This window comes from Haematobia irritans, chromosome 3, assembly GCF_050003625.1.
Source record: "Haematobia irritans isolate KBUSLIRL chromosome 3, ASM5000362v1, whole genome shotgun sequence".
Lineage (NCBI taxonomy): Eukaryota > Metazoa > Arthropoda > Insecta > Diptera > Muscidae > Haematobia > Haematobia irritans.
In genome coordinates, this window is record NC_134399.1 from 132,231,863 (window position 1) to 132,253,558 (window position 21,696).

The window sequence follows — 21,696 nt, forward strand, 5'->3', positions numbered from 1 at the left end:
GCCGTTTTGCCGCGATTTCGACCTTCAAACGCTCCCATAACGCCATGTAATAGTCACTGTTGATGGTTTTTCCCTTCTCAAGATAATCGATAAAAATTATTCCATACGCATCCCAAAAAACAGAGGCCATTACTTTGCCAGCGGACTTTTGAGTCTTTCCACGTTTCGGAGACGTTTCACCGGTCGCTGTCCACTCAGCCGACTATCATTGGACTCAGGAGTGTAGTGATTGAGTCATGTTTCACCCATTGTCACATATCGACGGAAAAACTCAGGTGTATTACGAGTTAACAGTTGCAAACACCGCTCAGAATTATCAACACGTTGTTGTTTTCGGTCAAATGTGAGTTCGCGCGGCACCCATTTTGCACAGAACTTCCGCATATCCAAATATTGATGAATGATATGACCAACACGTTCCTTTGATATCTTTAAGGCCTCTGCTATCTCGATCAACTTCATTTTACAGTCATTCAAAATCATTTTGTGGATTTTTTGATGTTTTCGTCGGTAACCACCTCTTTCGGGCGTCCACTGCGTTCACCGTCCTCTGTGCTCATTTCACCACTCTTAAATTTTGCATACCAATCAATTATTGTTGATTTCCCTGGGGCAGAGTCCGGAAACTCATTATCAAGCCAAGTTTTTGCTTCCACCGTATTTTTTCCCTTCAGAAAACAGTATTTTATCAAAACACGAAATTTCTTTTTTCCATTTTTTTCACAATAACAAAAGTTGCTTCACAAAAGACGCTCTATCTCACAAACTAATTGACTTACAGACATCAAATTTTGACACGAATCATTTGAAAGTTGGTACTATATAAAAATAATATGCATTTAATATTAGCGATGTCATCTATGTGTCAGACCAGGGACTTATCAGCCAAACGTTTTTATCCGTGCTTCGAAGACTTTGACTACTTCAAATTTCGTATTTTAAAATTTCAGAAGTATGCTATACTTGGGTGATATGGCATCCAATTTTATCTACGCGAATCCACTTGCACGTTTTATAGCAGATAGAACAATCTACAAGGAGGGCCGGCAAATAATACAAAATATAACAGCTATTATAGGCGAGGTGAGTACAAAAGTCGATAATTGCTCGATAAAAACAAAAAATGCTGTAAATATAAAAAGAAGAATAAAACAAGTATATACGGCCGAAAGTTCGGCCAGGCCGAAGCTTATGTACCCTCCATCATGGATTGCGTAGAAACTTCTTCTAAACACTGCCTTCCACAATCGAATTACTTAAGTTGCGGTAACGCTTGCCGATGGCAAGGTATCTTAAAACCTCCTAACACCATCTTCTAAATTGTATGTAAGTTCATACGTGGTATATATTAAATCAAAAAAGATCGATCCAATACGTATATGATTCAGTTTGACAAAATAGACATAAAATTTTGACAAAGTTTTCTACAGAAATAAAATTTTAACAAAATTTTCTATAGAAATAAAATTTTCACAAAATTTTCTATAAAAATAAAAATTTTGACAAAATTTTCTACAGAAATAAAATTTTAACAAAATTTTCTATAGAAATAAAATTTTCACAAAAATTTCTACAGAAATAAAATTTTAACAAAATTTTCTATAGAAATAAAATCTTGGTAGATTATTTTTGGCTCGAGTGGCAACCATGATTATGAACCGAATAAAATTTGAACAACATTTTCTATAGAAATAAAATTTTGACAAAATTTTCTATAGAAATAAAATTTTGACAATGATGAAAATTTTATTATGAACCGAATAAAATTTTTACAAAATTTTCTCTAGAAATAAAATTTTGACAAAATTTTCTATAGAAATAAAATTTTGGTAGATTATTTTTGGCTGTAGTGACAACCATGATTATGAACCGATATGGACCAATTTTTGTGTGATTGGACCAATTTTGGTATGGTTGTTAGCGACCATATACTAACACCACGTTCCTAATTTGAACCGGATCGGAGGCTCCGGAGGTCAAATCTGGAGAACGTTTTATATGGGGGCTATGTATAATTATGGACCGATATGGACCAATTCACGGTTGTTAAAGATCATATACTAACGCCATGTTCCAAATTAAAGGGTGATTCTTTTGAGGTTAGGATTTTCATGCATTAGTATTTGACAGATCACGTGGGATTTCAGACATGGTGTCAAAGAGAAAGATGCTCAGTATGCTTTGACATTTCATCATGAATAGACTTACTAACGAGCAACGCTTGCAAATCATTGAATTTTATTACCAAAATCAGTGTTCGGTTCGAAATGTGTTTCGCGCTTTACGTCCGATTTATGGTCTACATAATCGACCAAGTGAGCAAACAATTAATGCGATTGTGACCAAGTTTCGCACTCAGTTTACTTTATTGGACATTAAACCAACCACACGAATGCGTACAGTGCGTACAGAAGAGAATATTGCGTCTGTTTCTGAGAGTGTTGCTGAAGACCGTGAAATGTCGATTCGTCGCCGTTCGCAGCAATTGGGTTTGTGTTATTCGACCACATGGAAGATTTTACGCAAAGATCTTGGTGTAAAACCGTATAAAATACAGCTCGTGCAAGAACTGAAGCCGAACGATCTGCCACAACGTCGAATTTTCAGTGAATGGGCCCTAGAAAAGTTGGCAGAAAATCCGCTTTTTTATCGACAAATTTTGTTCAGCGATGAGGCTCATTTCTGGTTGAATGGCTACGTAAATAAGCAAAATTGCCGCATTTGGAGTGAAGAGCAACCAGAAGCCGTTCAAGAACTGCCCATGCATCCCGAAAAATGCACTGTTTGGTGTGGTTTGTACGCTGGTGGAATCATTGGACCGTATTTTTTCAAAGATGCTGTTGGACGCAACGTTACGGTGAATGGCGATCGCTATCGTTCGATGCTAACAAACTTTTTGTTGCCAAAAATGGAAGAACTGAACTTGGTTGACATGTGGTTTCAACAAGATGGCGCTACATGCCACACAGCTCGCGATTCTATGGCCATTTTGAGGGAAAACTTCGGAGAACAATTCATCTCAAGAAATGGACCGGTAAGTTGGCCACCAAGATCATGCGATTTGACGCCTTTAGACTATTTTTTGTGGGGCTACGTCAAGTCTAAAGTCTACAGAAATAAGCCAGCAACTATTCCAGCTTTGGAAGACAACATTTCCGAAGAAATTCGGGCTATTCCGGCCGAAATGCTCGAAAAAGTTGCCCAAAATTGGACTTTCCGAATGGACCACCTAAGACGCAGCCGCGGTCAACATTTAAATGAAATTATCTTCAAAAAGTAAATGTCATGGACCAATCTAACGTTTCAAATAAAGAACCGATGAGATTTTGCAAATTTTATGCGTTTTTTTTAAAAAAAAAGTTATCAAGCTCTTAACAAATCACCCTTTACAACCGGATTGGATGAAATTTGATTCTCTTGGAGACTTCGCAGGCCAAATCTGGGGATCGGTTTATATGGGGTCTATATATAATTATGGACCGATGTGGACCAATTTTTGCATGATTGTTAGAGACCATATACCAACATCATGTACCAAATTTCAGCCGGATCGGATGAAATTTGCTTCTCTTTGAGGCTCCGCAAGCCAAATCTGGGGATCGGTTTATATGGGGGCTATATATAATTATGGACCGATGTGGACCAATTTTTGCATGATTGTTAGAGGCTATATACCAACACCATGTACCAAATTTCAGCCGGATTGGATGAATTTTGCTCCTCCAAGATGCTCCGGAGGTCAAATCTGGGGTTCGGTTTATATAAGGGCTATATATAATTATGGACCGATATGGACCAATTCTGGCATGGTTGTTAGAGACCCTATACTAACAGCACGTACCAAATTTCAGCCGGATCGGATGAAATTAGCTTCTCTTAGAGGCTTAGCAAGCCAAATCTGGGGATCGGTTTATATGGGGGCTATACGTAAAAGTTAGCTGATATGGCCCATTTGCAATACAATCCGACCTAATTCAATAACAACTACTTGGGCCAATTATATATAGCACCCGCATAAACCGATCCCCAGATTTGACCTCCGGAGCTTTTGGAGGAGAAAAATTCATCCGATCCGGTTGAAACTTAGTACGTGGTGTTAGTATATAGTCTCTAACGACCATACAAAAATTGGTAAACATCGGTCCATAATTATATATAGCCCCCATATAAACCGATTCCCCGATTTGGCTTGCGGAGCCTCTAAGAGAAGCAAATTTCATCCGATCCGGCTGAAATTTGGTACATGGTGTTAGTATATGGTCTCTAACAACCATGCGAAAATTGGTCCATATCGGTGCATAATTATATATAGCCCCCATATAAACCGATCCCCAGATTTGACCTCCGGAGCCTCTTGGAAGACCAAAATTTATGTGGTTCATTTGAAATTTGGTACGCGATGTTAATATATGGCCTCAAACACCCGTGCAAAAATTTGTCGATATCGGTCCATAATTATATATAGGCCCCATATAAACCGATCCCAAGATTTGACCTCCGGAGCATCTCGGAAGAGCAAAATTCTTCCCATTCGGTTGAAATTTGGTACGTGATGTTACTATAGGGTATCCAACAACCATGCAGGTTTTGGTTCCTATCAGTCCATAATAATATATAGCTCCCATATAAACCGATCTCCAGATTTGACCTCCGGTGCCTTTTAGAGAAGCAAATTTCATCCGATGCGGCTGAAATTTGGTACATGGTGTTAGTATATAGTCTCTAACTACCATGCAAAAATTGGTCCATATCGGTTCATAATTATATATAGCCCCCATATAAACCGATCCCCAGATTTGACCTCCGGAGCCTCTTGGAAGACCAACATTTATCTGGTTCAGTTGAAATTTGGTACGTGACGTTAATATATGGCCTCAAACACCCAATATTTGTTTCAGTGTATTAAAGTAATAAAATTATTAAAGTACGAAAATTATGCCCTCTTTTTATTTTTAGTGTATAGAAAATTTTGCTTCATATCATGGATATGACCCCAGTTATGAAAATACTACGGAATCTAGCATCGATTACATATACAAGGCCATAAAACAAAATGAATTTCCAAAGGAATTTGCGTCACAATCTCTATTCCACATAATAGTCGCTGTAAGTAGTTTTTGCCTAGTCTCCATTACTTGGAAAATATGAAAATGTATGTTCGATTTTATTTAGGGTTTCGAAACCACCGCTTTGACAATTTGCATTACGATGTTTTTATTGGCCATGCATCCGGATGTCCAAGAAAAGGCCTACAAAGAAGTATGTGCAGCATTCCCCGACGATGATGATGGAGAATTTGACATTGATTATAATCAGATAACGCAATTGGTCTATCTGGATAGGGTTGTGAAGGAGACAATGAGAGTTTTTCCATCGCTACCACAAGTTGGGCGTCAAGTTGTTGGCGGTGATTTGACATTAAGCAATGGTGTTGTCATAAAAGAAGGCCAAAGAATACTCATCGATATTTTTCATTTGCATCGAAACAAATCGGTATGGGGTCCACACGCCGATAAATTCAATCCAGATAATTTTCTTGCAGAAAATATTAAATCAAAACCACCTTACGCATACATACCATTCACAAAAGGGATACGTTACTGTATAGGTAAGAATTGGAGATGTGAAAAAAGTTTGGTGGGGGGGGTGGGGGTGATACTATTCCTATTCTGAGTGTAAAGTAGAAAATCGGACGGGCCCGACTATATCATACCCTAAACCATCCCGGCTAAATTAGTAAACTTGAGGGTTTATGGGCGAGGCATCAGTTAGGGTATAGGTTTTGCAGATAAACCGCATTTCCATATTTAAGAATATTAAAGGGTTCCTCTTTAATGGGACTTTATTTAAAGCTGAACAGAAATACCTGATTTTAGGAGCTATACTTGATTTTGCACCTACAGAGTTTGTTTGCCAATAACATTGAGGCCATTATTAAAAAAGAAGAAATCGCTCAGTTAGTATGGCTAATCTACCCAAATATGTGAAAATCGGGAAATATACTTATGCAAGAGCTAACTAAATTTGAAATTTTTTTGTTTTTTTTTATGATCAAAATTGTGAAAATCGAGTAGTACATATATCTGTAAGAGCCATATGTAAGTCTAAATAACATCGTCTAATACATAAAAGATCTAAACTTTGAGTAACATAGGTCAATAATATAATAATAATTAGCTGATGGCCTCAGTAGCCAATGCTTTTTATATCTCTATACTAATATTATATTTACTATAAATTTAGTATAAACTATAAATAAATAAATAAATAAAATATAATAATAAGAGTATTATGACCAAATTTTGGAAAATCGGGCAACATATATATAGGAGCTATATCTAAATCTTAAAATGTTCCACACCTAAGGGATGGTAAATTAAACTACTTTGTGCCAATTTGTAAAAATTGGACGATACACATTAGCGTAGCTAGACAATTTTCCTAGGGGGGGGGGGGGGCTATAGCCCCCCTAGCATTCAAAACACTGAATTCGGATCTCACCTTAAGAAGTGATGCAAATGCATTGCAACGGCTGATGAAACGGTGGACATTTGTCCTATGACAAGCTCATATTACATTCATTGCTTTTCCGCCAATTTTGCACCACTTCTAGACCCAAAAAGAACATTTTCACTACTTTTTTTGAGACGCTTTTTCACAGCATTATTAAGATATTAATTTATGAAAGAATAGTTTTAATATCAATTACTATTTTTATACCCACCACCATAGAATGGTGACAGGGGTATAATAAGTTTGTCATTCCGTTTGTAACGCATCGAAATATCGATTTCCGACTATATAAAGTATATATATTCTTGATCAGGGAGAAATTCTAAGACGATATAACGATGTCCGTCTGTCCGTCTGTCCGTCTGTCTGTCTGTCTGTTGTAATCACGCTACAGTCTTCAATAATGAAGCAATCGCGCTGAAATTTTGCACAAACTCGTCTTTTGTCTGCAGGCAGGTCAAGTTCGAAGATGGGCTATATCGGTCCAGGTTTTGATATAGCCCCCATATAAACCGACCTCCCGATTTGGGGTCTTGGGCTTATAGAAATCGTAGTTTTTATCCAATTTGCCTGAAATTAGAAATGTAGAGGTATTTTATGACCATAAAGGGGTGTGCCAAAAATGGTGAGTATCGGTCCATGTTTTGGTATAGCCCCCATATAGACCGATCTCCCGATTTTACTTCTTGGGCTTATAGAAACCGCAGTTTTTATTCAATTTACCTGAAATTGGAAATCTAGAGGTATTGTAAGACCACAAATACGTGTGCCAAAAATGGTGAGTATCGGTCCATGTTTTGGTATAGCCCCCATATAGACCGATCTCCCGATTTTACTTCTTGGGCTTATAGAAACCGCAGTTTTTATTCAATTTACCTGAAATTGGAAATCTAGAAGTATTGTAGGACCACAAATACGTATGCCACAAATTGTGAGTATCGGTCCATATGTTTTGGTATGGTCCCCATATAAAAGGACCTCCCGATTTGGGGTCTTGGGCTTATAGAAACCGTAGTTTTTATCCAATTTGTCTGAAATTGAAAATCTAGTGGTATTTTAGGACCATAAGGAGGTGTGCCACAAATGGTGGGTATCGGTCCATGTTTTGGTATAGCCCCCATATAGACCGATATCCCGATTTTACTTCTTGGGTTTCTAGAATCCGTAGTTTTTATGCGATTTGCCTGAAATTGTAAATATTATTTTAGGCTCCCAAAAACGTGTATCGGATTAAGTTTTTATCGGTCCTTTTGGTAATGCCTCCATATAGACCGACTTCATTTCTTGAGGGTATAGAAGGCACACTGATCATGAAAATTGCTTGAAACTCAATGTAAAATTTTCAGATTTCAGATATTTCTCGGGTGAAAATCTACAGATTTAAGACGTTATTTTATAATTTTCTTGCACACTTACAAGAGATGTTAATGATTCCTCTAAAACTCAAACAAAAATGGTTCTTATAAATCCAGAATCTGATATAGTCCTCATAGGTGAAATCTTTAAATTTATCTTCGGGAAGTGTCCTCAAGTCCTCAATCCCTCCTGAAATTTCAAAGGAAACCCTAATATTTGGTTCATGGTGGTGGGTATTTAAGATTCGGCTCGGCCGAACTTAGTGCTGTATATACTTGTTTTAATTAAATTGACTAAACTAAATCAATCATAAGTTCAACCACAGCTTTATTTCATAAATATCTGACTTCAAACATTGCCATCGGCAACTGCTACCACAACCCAAGTAATTCGATTGTTCATGAAAGTCTTTAGCGGAACTTTGTGCGATTCTATACACGTTTAATTTTTATAAAAATTAAAAAAATCTATTGACATTTATTGAAAAATGGAAAATCATAAATAGAGTTTCAAATTCTGGGGGGGGGGCTAAAATTTTTCTGGGGGGGTCTAAGCCCCCTCCCCAGAGACCTTCCTACGCTTATGACGATACATATATGTGGGAGCTATATCGAGATTTGATCCGATTCAATAGCATTCGTCCTTATACCAAAAAACACCGCGTACCAATTTCATTAAAATTGTTATACCCTGCTCCACACTGTGGAACAGGGTATTATAAGTTAGTGCATATGTTTGCAACACCCAGAAGGAGACGAGATAGACACATGGTGTCTTTGGCAAAACTGCTCAGGGTGGGCTCCTGAGTCGATATAGCCATGTCCGTCTGTCCGTCTGTTCGTGAACACATTTTTGTAATCAAATTCTAGGTTGCAGTTTTAGTCCAATCGACTTCAAATTTGGTACAAGTATGTGTTTGGTTCAGAATAGATCCCTATTGATTTTGGAAGAAATCGGTTCAGATTTAGATATAGCTCCCATATATATATTTCGCCCGATATGGACTTATCTGGCCCCAGAAGCAAGAGTTTTACCCTAATTTGCTTAAAATTTTGCACAAGAAGAACAATTAGTACTATAGTTAAGTGTGCCAAATTTTATTGAAATCGGTTCAGATTTAGATATAGCTCCCATATATATCTTTCGCACGAAATGGACTAATACGGTCCCAGAATCCAGAGCTTTACCCCAATTTGGTTGAAATTTTGCTATGCGTGCCAAATTTGGTTGAAATCGGTTCAGATTTAGATATAGCTCCCATATATAGCTTTCGCCCGATTTAGACTCATATGACCACAAAGGCCGATTTTTAACTCCGATTTAGTTGAAATTTTGCACAGTGAGTAGAATTAGCATTGTTGCTAAGCGTGCCAAATTTTATTGAAATCGGTTCAGATTTAGATATAGCTCCCATATATATCTTTCGCCCGATATGGACTAATACGGTCCCAGAAGCCAGAGTTTTACCCCAATTTGGTTGAAATTTTGCACAGGGAGTAGAATTAGCATTGTAACTATGCGTGCCAAATTTGGTTGAAATCGGTTCAGATTTAGCTATATATCTCCCATATATAGCTTTCGCCCGATTTCCACTCATATGACCACAGAGGCCAATTTTGTGCTCCGATTTAGTTGAAATTTTGCACAGGGAGTAGAATTAGCATTGTAGCTATGCGTGCCAAATTTTGTTGAAATCGGTTCAGATTTAGCTATATATCTCCCATATATAGCTTTCGCCCGATTCCCACTCATATGACCACAGAGGCCAATTTTTAACTCCGATTTAGTTGAAATTTTGCACAGGGAGTAGAATTAGCATTGTTACTATGCGTGCCAAATTTGGTTGAAATCGGTTCAGATTTAGATATAGCTCCCATATATATGTTTTTCTGATTTCGACAAAAATGGTCAAAATACCAACATTTTCCCTGTTAAATTGCCACTGCTTAGTAGAAAAGTTGTAAAAATGACTCTAATTTTCCTAAACTTCTAATACATATATATCGAGCGATAAATCATAAATAAAATTTTTTGAAGTTTCCCTTAAAATTGCTTCAGATTTAAATGTTTCCCATATTTTTATACCCTTCACCACTACTGTGGTACAGGGTATAATAAGTTTGTGCATTTGTATGTAACGCCAAGAAGGAGTAATCATAGACCAACCTTTTAGTATACTGATCGGCTTAGAATTAAATTCTGAGTCGATTTAGCGATGTCCGTCTGTCTGTCTGTCTGTCTGTCTGTTGATGTATTTTTGTGTGCAAAGTACAGCTCGCAGTTTTAGTCCGATTGTCCTAAAATTTGGTATAGGGTCCTGTTTCGGCTCAAAGACGATCCCTATTGATTTTGGAAAACATCGGTTCAGATTTAGATATAGCTGCCATATATATTTTTCACCGATCTGGTCATAATTGGCGTGTATATCAACCCATCTTCCTCAAATTCCGTACATCCGAATATTTGATGAGTCTCGAAAAACTTGCAAAATATCAGCAAAATCGGTTCAGATTTAGATATAGCTCCCATATATAGCTTTCGCCCGATTTACACTCATTTGCCCACAGAGGCCAATTTTTTGCTCCGATTTAGTTGAAATTTTGCATAGGGAGTAGAATTAGAGTTGTAACTATGCGTGCCAAATTTGCTTGAAATCGGTTCAGATTTGGATATATCTCCCATATAAAGCTTTCGCCCGATTTACACTCATATGACCACAGAGGCCAATTTTTAACTCCGATTTAGTTGAAATTTTGCACAGGGAGTAGAATTAGCATTGTAGCTATGCGTGCCAAATTTGGTTGAAATCGGTTCAGATTTAGATATAGCTCCCATATATATATGTTTTTCTGATTTCGACAAAAATGGTTAAAATACCAACATTTTCCTTGTAAAATCGCCACTGCTTAGTCGAAAAGTTGTAAAAATGACTGTAATTTTCCTAAACTTCTAATACATATATATCGAGCGATAAATCATAAATAAACTTCTTCGAAGTTTCCTTAAAATTGCTTCAGATTTAAACGTTTCCCATATTTTTTTACTAGCATTGTGTTCCACCCTAGTGCATTAGCCGACTTAAATTTTGAGTCTATAGATTTTGTAGAAGTCTATCAAATTCTTCCAGATCGAGTGATATTTAAATGTATGTATTTGGGATAAACCTTTATATATAGCCCCCAACACATTTGACGGATGTGATATGGTATCGAAAATTTAGATCTACAAAGTGGTGCAGGGTATAATATAGTCGGCCCCGCCCGACTTTAGACTTTCCTTACTTGTTTAATAAATGCGACCGGAATCAAGCGAACAACTAATAGATGGACGGATGGGCGAATACCAAGGGCTAGATCGAGTCAGGAGCACGATTGCCACAGTTGGTAGAACTCTAACAAAAATATTTGGTTGATTCGTAAAATTCTCGATGTTTTGGTAGATTTTCCAAAATATTCCTCTCTAACTTTCACAAATTTTTAATAGCAACAAAATTTTAACAAAATTTTCTTTAGAAATAAAACTTTCTATACTGTAACAATTTTCACAAAATTTTCAATAGAAATAAAATTTTGACAAAACTTTCTGTAGAAATTAAATTTTAACAAACTTTTCAATAGAAATAAATTTTTGACAACATTTTCTATAGAAATAAAATTTTGAGAAAATCTTGAAACAGTTGAAACAAAAATCAATCAAAAAATTCAATATAAATAAAATTTTTATAAAATTTTCTACAGAAATAAAATTTTGACAAAACTTTCTACAGAAAAATAATTCTGACAGAATTCTCTATAGAAATAAAATTTTCTGTAGAAAAAGGTTGACAAAATTTACTAGAAATAGAATTTTGATAAAAAGTTCTATCGGCATAAAATTTTGACAAAATTGCCTATAGAAATAATATTGCGACAAAATTTTCTATGGAAATACAATTTTGACAAAATTTTCTATGGAAATACAATATTGACAAAATTTTCTATAGAAATAAAATTTTGACAAAATTTTCTATAAAAGTAAAATGTTGACAAATTTTTCTATAGAAATAAAATTTTGACAAAATTTTCTATATACAGAAATTTTAACAAAAATCAATCACAAAATTTAATTGGTTCAATTAATTTCGTGAATAAAGATTAAAAATATTTTTTTTTTGGGTGTAGAATAAAATTTTGACAAAATTTTGTAGAAAAATAAAATTTTGAGTAAATTGTCTATAGAAATAAAATTTTTGACAAAATTTGCTATAAAAGTAAAATGTTGACAAAATTTTCTATAGAAATAAAATTTTGAGAGGAGTTCCTTATAAATAAATTTTTGATAAAATTTTCTACAGAAATAGAATTTGGACAAAACTGCCTATAGAAATAGAATTTTTACAAATTTGTCTTTAGAAATAGACCTTAGACAAAATTGTCTGTTGAAATAATTTGTTGACAATGTTTTCTACAAAAATAAAATGTTGACAAAATTTTTTTATAGAAATAAAATGTTGACAAAATTTTCGATAGAAATATAATTTTGACAGAATTGTCTATAAGAGGTTGGCTGATAAGTCCCCGGTCTAACAAAGAAAAACAATTTTTTTTTGTCAAAATTCGTTTTTATTATTCAACATAGTTCCCCTCAAGAGCGATACAAGGATTATAACGATCTTCCAATTTGCTGATACCATTTTGGTAGTACTCCTTCGGTTTTGCCTCAAAATAGGCCTCAGTTTCAGCGACCACCTCTTCATTGCAGCCAAATTTTTTCCCAGCCAGCATCCGTTTGCAATGGTTAGCATGTCCCCCTTGCATAGACTAGGTCATGCGTTCGATTCCTGCTTCGACCGAACACCAAAAAGTTTTTCAGTGGTGGATTATCCCACCTCAGTAATGCTGGTGACATTTCTGAGGGTTTCAAAGCTTCTCTAAGTAGTTTCACTGCAATGTGGAACGACGTTCGGACTCGGCTATAAAAAGGAGGTCCCTTGTCATTGAGCTTAACATGGAATCGGTCAGCACTCAGTGATAAGAGAGAAGTTCACCAATGTGGTATCACAATGGACTGAATAGTCTTAGTGAGCCTGATACATAGGGCTGCCACCTAACCTACCTAACCACCCTTTTGAGGTCTGAGAACAAGAAAAAGTCGCTGGGGGCCAGATCTGGAGAATACGGTGGGTGGGGAAGCAATTCGAAGCCCAATTCATGAATTTTTGCCATCGTTCTCAATGACTTGTGGCACGGTGCGTTGTCTTGGTGGAACAACACTTTTTTCTTCTTCATATGGGGCCGTTTTGCCGCGATTTCGACCTTCAAACGCTCCAATAACGCCATATAATAGTCACTGTTGATGGTTTTTCCCTTCTAAAGATAATCGATAAAAATTATTCCATGCGCATCCCAAAAAACAGAGGCCATTACTTTGCCAGCAGACTTTTGAGTCTTTCCACGCTTCGGAGACGGTTCACCGGTCGCTGTCCACTCAACCGACTGTCGATTGGACTCAGGAGTCTAGTGATGGAGCCATGTTTCATCCATTGTCACATATCGACGGAAAAACTCGGGTGTATTACGAGTTAACAGCTGCAAACACCGCTCAGAATCATCAACACGTTATTGTTTTTGGTCACATGTGAGCTCGCGCGGCACCCATTTTGCACAGATCTTCCGCATATCCAAATATTGATGAATGATATGACCAACACGTTCCTTTGATATCTTTAAGGCCTCTGCTATCTCGATCAACTTCATTTTACGGTCATTCAAAATCATTTTGTGGATTTTTTTGATGTTTTCGTCGGTAACCACCACTTTCGGGCGTCCACTGCGTTCACCGTCCTCCGTGCTCATTTCACCACGCTTGAATTTTGCATACCAATCAATTATTGTTGATTTCCCTGGGGCAGAGTCCGGACACTCATTATCAAGCCAAGTTTTTGCTTCCACCGTATTTTTTCCCTTCAGAAAACAGCATTTTATCAAAACACGAAATTTCCATTTTTTTCACAATAACAAAAGACGCTCTATCTCACAAACTAATTGACTTGCAGGCATCAAATTTTGACACGAATCATTTGAAGGTTGGTACTATATAAAAATAATATGCATTTAATACTAGCGACGCCATCTATGTGTCAGACCGGGGACTTATCAGCCAATCTGTTGGTAATAAAATTTTGGTTAAAATTGTCTATAAAAATAAAATTTTGACAAAATTGTCTACAGAAATAATATTTTTATAAAAGTAAAATGTTGACAAAATTTTGTATGAAAAACAAAATTTTGACAAAATTTTATATGGAAAAAAATTTTTTTTACAAAATTTTCTATAGAAATAAAATTTTGAGAGGATTTTCTATATAAATAAAATGTTGATAAAATTTTCTACAAAATAGATTTTTTACAAAACTGCCTATAGAAATAGAATTTTTACAAAATTGTCTATAGAAATAGAACATTGACAAAATTTTCTATTGAAATAATTTTTTGACAATATTTTCTACAAAAATAAAATATTGGCAAAATGTTTTTATAGAAATAAAATTTTGACAAAATTTTCGATAGAAATATAATTTTGACAGAAATGTCTATAGTAATAAAATTTTGGTTAAAATTGTCTATAAAAATAAAATTTTGACAAAATTGTCTATAGAAATAATATTTTTATAAAATTTTGTAATAAAATTTTGTCAAAATCTTCTATAAAAATAAAATTTTCTATAGAAATAAAATTTTGACAGAATTTTCTATAGAAATGACATTTTGACAAAATCTTCTATAGAAATAAATTTCGACAAAATGTTCTATAGAAAAAAATTTTTGACAAAATTTTCTATAGAAATAAAATTTCGACAAAATGTTCTATAGAAATATAACTTTCATTTTTTCTGTTTTGTTATTGTTGGTTTTTTCCTTTAATCATTGTTGTTGTTTTTTTGATTTCAGCTTAAAACCATGCATTGACTAAACTACAAGTGTAGCTTAACCAACAGATGAAAAGACTGCAAGATGGTTGGATGGACGCACGTTACGGAAGTACCACATTCCTCATCAGCATCCTCTACTTGGAGCAAAACTATCAACCAATTATCAGAATAAATTCAGGCAGTTCACTAAACCCAAAAGTAAACCACACTTGAACCTTCCGAAAAAAGGTTTTACATGGTAGCCGACTTATGCCGAAATAAATTCAAAACAAATATATCTCTTTCCCTATGCCACTGTCAAATCATCGATTTGAATTCAGTTGGCTAGGTTTATTTTGAGTGTGCTTCCTCTTCTTTTTTCATTCTTTCTGTTTTGTTATTGTTGGGTTTGTTCTTTAAGCATTGTTGTTGTTGTTTTTTTTTTTCAATGTGAAACCTTTTTTCGGAGGGTTTAAGTGTGGTTTATTGTTGGGTTTAATGAACTGCCTGAATTTATTCTGATAATTGGTTGATAGTTTCGCTGCAAGTAGAGGATGCTGATGAGGAATGTGGTAATTCCGAAACGTGCGTCCATCCAACCATCTTGCAGTCTATAGGGCTTTGCCCAAATAAATTTGACAAACATTATTTTCCTCTGTTGGTTAAGCTACACTTGTAGTTTAGTCAATGTATGGTTTTAAGCTGCAATAAAAAACAACAGAAATATAATTTTGACAAAATTTTCTATACAAATAAAATTTTGAAAACATTTTCAAAAAAATATAATTTTGACCAAATTTTCGATAAAAATAGAATTTTAACAAAATCTTTAATAGAAGTAAAATGTTGACGAAAGTTTCTACAGAAATAAAATACAGACAAAATTTTCTATAGAAACAAAATTTTGACAACATTTTCTAAAGAAACAGAAACTTGAAAAAATTTTCTATGTAAATGTAATTTTGACCAAATTTTCTATAAAAATGAAGGTTTGACAAAATTTTCTATAGAAATAGAATTTTATTCTGATTATAAATTTTCTTCAGCTTGAGGTCATAGAAACAATCGATTATTGATTTGTTTTAATATTAATTTCCAATATTTTGGTTAGTGCCAGTAACCATATTCTGGGATTTTGTATCTTCTTTAGAAATAAATTTTGACAAAATTTCTTGCAGAAATGACATGAATTTTCTATAAAAATAAAATTTTGACAAAATTTTCTGTAAAAGTAAAATTTTGACAAATTTTTGTATAAACATAAAATTTTGACAAAATTTTCTATAAAAATAAAATTTTGACAAAATTTTCTATTGAAATAAAATTTTGACAAAATTTTCTATAAAAATAAAATTTTGACAAAATTTTCTACAGAAATAAAATTTTGATAAAAATTTTCTATAGAAATAAAATTTTGACAAAATTTTCTATAGAAATAAAATTTTGAAAAAAAGTTTCTATAAAAATTAAATTTTAACCAAATTTTCTATACAAATAAAGTTTTGACAAAATATTCAAAAAATATATAATTTCGACAAAATTGTCTATAGAAATAAAGTTTTGACAAAATTTTCTAAGAAATACAATAGATTTCTTGGAAATAAAATGTTGACAAATTTTGAATTTTCTATAAAAATAAAATTTTGACAAAATTTTCAATAAAAATAAAATTTTGACAAAATTTTCTATAAACATAAAATTTTGACAAACTTTTCTATAAAAATAAAATTTTGACAAAATGTTCTATAAACATAAAATTTTGACAAAATTTTCTATAGAAATAAACTTTTGAAAAAAGTTTCTATAAAAATAAAATTTTTACCAAATTTTCTATACAAATAAAATTTTGACAAAATATTCATTAAATATATAATTTCGACAAAATTGTCTATAGAAATAAAGTTTTGACAAAATTTTCTAAGAAATACAATAGATTTCTTAGAAATAAAATGTTGACAAATTTTTCTAAAGAAATAACATTTTGACAATATTTTCCAAAGAAATCCAGTTTTGTCAAATTTTCTATAAAAAAAAAAAAAAATTTTGAAAAAATATTTCTATAGAAATAAAATTTTGACAAAATTTTCTATAGAAATAAAACTTAGACAAAATATTCCATAGGAAAAAAAAGGAAAAAATAAAATTTTGGCAATATTTTCAAAAACAAAAAAATATATATATTAAGTTGACAAAATTGTCTATAGAAATAAATTTTTGACAAAATTTTCTGTAAGTAATTCTCACAACATTTTCTATAGAAATATAATTTTGAAAAATGGTCCATAGAAATAAATGTTTTTTTTTTACAAAATTTTCTGTAGGGAAGTAATTTTGACAAACTTTTCTATAGAAATAAAATTTTTAAAAAATTTTCCATAGAAATAAAATATTGACAAATTTTTCTAAAGAAAACATTTTGACAAAATTTTCCATAGAAATAAAATATTGACAAATTTTTCTATAGAAATAACATTTTGACAAAATGTTCTATAGAAATAAAATGTTAACCAAATTTTCTAAACAAATAAAATTTTGACAAAATTTTCAAAAAAAAAATTAATTTTGACAAAATTGTCTATAGAAATAAATTTTTGACAAAATTTTCTGTAGGGAAGTTATTTTGACAAAAATTTCTGCAGAAATAAAATTTTGTCAGAATTGTCTATAGAAAAAAAATTTGACAAAATTTTCTATGGAAATAGAATTTAGACAAATTTTTTTTTGTGGAAATAAAATTTTGACAAAAAATTCTATAAATTCAATAGCTTTATTTTTTTTTTTTTAATTTCGGTCATACTATCAACGTCCATTGTAAGTTCTACCTTTTTGTTGAAGTATTAACATTCCCTTACTGGTGAAATCTAAAATTGTTAAAACATTTAAAATTCGACATGCTTACACTTGAAGGGATATTTACACTTCTACAAAATTGTCGCTTATAGGATCAATCTGGATAATGTTGCAAATATTAAACTAAAGAGCTTAAACAAAAAAAAAAATCCATCGAAGAAAATATATTTTTTTCATACTAACCACAAAAATTAGATCATACATTTTAAAATACGATTGTTTTAGATTTCATAGATAAAATTTTGGTAGTTTGTTTTTGCACGAGTGGCAACTGTGATTTCAATTCATACTAGAAATTATCTTCTATTGATTGAAAATGTAAAAACGCAAGCAAATGATCAAATTTTCAGAATTTATACACATTTACTACGTACGATCACCGTGGGTGAAGTTAGTATTTTATTTATTTATTGTTTTTTTTTAAATCATACAGTAAATGTAACATATGATAAAAAAAGAAAAGAAAGAATAGTAGCATTTGCTGCTAAGGCCATCAGCTATTGGTGAAGTTAGTATATGCCTAATAACCATTAACAATGAAAAAAAAAATAGATAATATCGGTCTTTAATGGCTTATAGCCCCATCGACGCCTCAAGATTTGACCTTCGAAGCCTTTTGTAGAAATTAATTTCATCCGAGATTAATACTAATAATTTGTATATGTTTTTTCCTCAATTCTATTTCAGGTATGCAATTTGCGAGCATGAATATTAGAGCCACCGTCGCAAGACTACTTAAGAGATATAAAGTTTCAACAAAATTCAAATATGAAGATTTAGAGTGTGAAAATCATCTTTCATTACATTTTAATGTTGAACCTGAGTTGGAATTTGTGAAGAGGAAAACAATGAGGAACGCATGAATTTAGCTAATAACAAATTTTTACCCGAAGTATTTTTATACCCACCCTAACCACAACAACTTAACATTCAACTTGTAATACATTTGAATATCTATCAACAACTATATACAAATATTCTTGAAAGGGCAAAAATTCCTAGACCATCTAATTATTAACTATTTGTAATTCTTACTCATAAGTTAGACCCAATTTACATTTATTATAATTTTTAATTATAAAAGCGATTTTAATAAAACAACGGCTGAACCAATTTATTTGCTATTTTCAGAGAACATAGAGAAAGCCCATGGGGTGAAAATAGGGTACATCAATTTTCGATTTTTTCTAGTTTGAAAAACTTTTCTATAGAAATAAAATTTTTACATTTCTTTATTTTCTTTAAAAATAAAAACTTGACAAAATTTTCTATAGGAATACAATTTTGACAAAATAGATAAATATAGAAATAAAGATTTGAAAAAATTTTATATAGAAGTACAATTAAAAACAAGTATATACAGCACTAAGTTCGGCCGGGCCGAATCTTAAATACCCACCACCATGAAACAAATATTAGGGATTCCATTGAAATTTCAGGAGGGCTTGAGGACTTGAGGACACTTCCCGAAGATAAATTTAAAGATTTCACCTATGAATACTATACCAGATTCTGGTTTTATAAGAACCATTTTAGAGGAATCATTAACATCTCTTGTGAGTGTGCAAGAAAATTATAAAATAACGTCTTGATTTGAAATCTTAAATCTGTGGAAGTAAAATCTGGAAATTTAACATTGAGTTTCAAGCAATTTTCATGATCAGTGCGCCTTCTACACCCTCAAGAAGTGAAGTCGGTCTTTATGGAGGCATTACCAAATGGACCGATAAAAACTTAATCCGATACACGCTTTTGTGAGCCTAAAATACCAGAATATTTACAATTTCAGGCAAATCAGATAAAAGCTACGGTTTCTAGAAACCCAAGGAGTTAAATCGGGAGATCGTTCTTATGGGGGCTATACTAAAATATGGACCGATACTCACCGTTTTCGGCACACCTCTTTATGACCCGCAAATACCTCTAGATTTCCAATTTCAGACAAATTGGACAAAAACTACGGTTTCTAAACACCCAAGTAGTTAAATCAGGAGGTCATTTTATATGGGGACCATACCATAACATGGACCGATACTCACAATTTTTGGCACACGTATTTGTGGTCCTACAATACCTCTAGATTTCCAATTTCAGGTAAATTGAATAAAAACTGCGGTTTCTATAAGCCCAAGAAGTAAAATCGGGAGATCAGTCCATATGGGGGCTATACCAAAACATGAACCGATACTCACCATTTTTGGAACACCTCTTTATGGTCATAAAATACCTCCAGATTTCCAATTTCAGGCAAATAGGATAAAAGCTACGGTTTCTAGAAACCCAAGGAGTTAAATCGGGAGATCGTTCTTATGGGGGCTATACTAAAATATGGACCGATACTCACCGTTTTCGGCACACCTCTTTATGACCCGAAAATACCTCTAGATTTCCAGTTTCAGACAAATTGGATAAAAACTACGGTTTCTATAAGCCCAAGACCCCAAATCGGGAGGTCATTTTATATGGGGACCATACCATAACATGGACCGATACTCACAATTTTTGGCACACGTATTTGTGGTCCTACAATACCTCTAGATTTCCAATTTCAGGTAAATTGAATAAAAACTGCGGTTTCTATAAGCCCAAGAAGTAAAATCGGGAGATCGGTCTATATGGGAGCTATACCAAAACATGGACCGATACTCACCATTTTTGGCACACCTATTTATGGCCATAAAGTACCTCTAGATTTCAAATTTCAGGCAAATTGGATAAAAACTACGATTTCTATAAGCCCAAGACCCCAAATCGGGAGGTCGGTTTACATGGGGACTATATCAAAACCTGGACCGATATAGCCCATCTTCGAACGTGACCTGCCTGTAGACAAAAGACGAGTTTGTGCAAAATTTCAGCACGATTGTTTCATTATTGAAGACTGTAGCGTGATTACAACAGACAGACAGACAGACAGACATCGTTATATCGTCTTAGAATTTCTCCCTGATCAAGAATATATATACTTTATATAGTCGGAAATCGGAATTTCAATGCGTTACACACGGAATGACAAACTTATTATACCCCCGTCACCATTCTATGGTGGTGGGTATAAAAATCAATAGAAGTAAAATGTTGAAAATTTTTTCTATAGAAATAAAAGTTTTCTGTAGATAAAAAAATTTTGACAAAATTTTCAATAGATAAAAATTTTTCACAAAATTTTCTATATATAAAAAATTTTCTATAGATAAAAAATTTGTACAAAATTTTCTATAGATAAAAAATTTTTACAAAATTTTCTATAGATAAAAAATTTTCACAAAAATTTCTATAGAAACAAAATTTTCTAAAGAAATAAAATTTTGACAAAATTTTTCTATAATAGAATATAAAAAGTTGGTCAAAATTTTCTATAGAAATAGAATTTTGACAAAATTTTCTATAGGTATAAAATTTTGACAAAGTAGATAAATATAGAAATAAAGTTTTGACAAAATTTTCTATACAAATAAAATTTTGACAAAATTTTCTATAGATAAAAATATTTGCACAAAATTTTCTGTATATAACAAATTTTCACAAAATTTTCTATAGATAAAAAATGTTCACAAAACTTACTATAGAAATAACATTTTGACAAAATTTTCTAAAAAAAATAAAATTTTGACAAAATTTTTCTATAGAAATAAAAGTTTGTCAAAATTTTCTATAGAAATAAAATTTTGACAAAGTAGATAAATATAGAAATACAGTTTTGACAAAATTTTCTATAGAAATAAAATTTGGTCAAAATTTTCTATAGATAAAAAAATTTTCTATAGTAAAAAATTTTCACAAAAATTTCTATAGAAATAAAATTTTGACAAAATTTTCTATAGAAAAAAAAAATTTGACAAAATTTTTCTATAGAAATAAAAGTTCGTCAAAATTTTCTATAGAAATAAAATTTTGACAAAGTAGATAAATATAGAAATAAAGTTTTGACAAAATTTTCTATAGAAATAAAATTTTGACAAAATTTTCTATAGCTAAAAAATTTTCACAAAATTTTCTATAGGAATAAAATTTTGACAAAATTTTTTTTAGAAATAAAAACTTGACAAAATTATCTATTGAAATAAAATTTTGACAAAATAGCTAAA

At 32.5% G+C, this 21,696-nt stretch overlaps 1 protein-coding gene across 1 annotated transcript; it reads left to right on the forward strand.

Moving 5' to 3' along the window:
- Nucleotides 1-954: 954 nt before the first annotated feature.
- LOC142228755 (putative cytochrome P450 313a4) lies at nucleotides 955-18,721 on the forward strand. Its single transcript, XM_075299265.1, has 4 exons — nucleotides 955-1,083; nucleotides 4,957-5,106; nucleotides 5,173-5,608; nucleotides 18,296-18,721. The coding sequence occupies exons 1-4, from the start codon at nucleotides 955-957 to the stop codon at nucleotides 18,469-18,471; spliced, it is 891 nt and encodes a 296-aa protein (XP_075155380.1). The 3' UTR covers nucleotides 18,472-18,721.
- Nucleotides 18,722-21,696: the final 2,975 nt, after the last annotated feature.

Coding starts and splice junctions, on each gene's coding strand:
- LOC142228755 (XM_075299265.1), top strand. CDS start 955: ATGCTATACTTGGGTGATATGGCATCCAATTTTATCTACGCGAATCCA. Junction 1,084..4,956: donor TAACAGCTATTATAGGCGAG/GTGAGTACAAAA, acceptor TTTTATTTTTAG/TGTATAGAAAATTTTGCTTC. Junction 5,609..18,295: donor AGGGATACGTTACTGTATAG/GTAAGAATTGGA, acceptor ATTCTATTTCAG/GTATGCAATTTGCGAGCATG.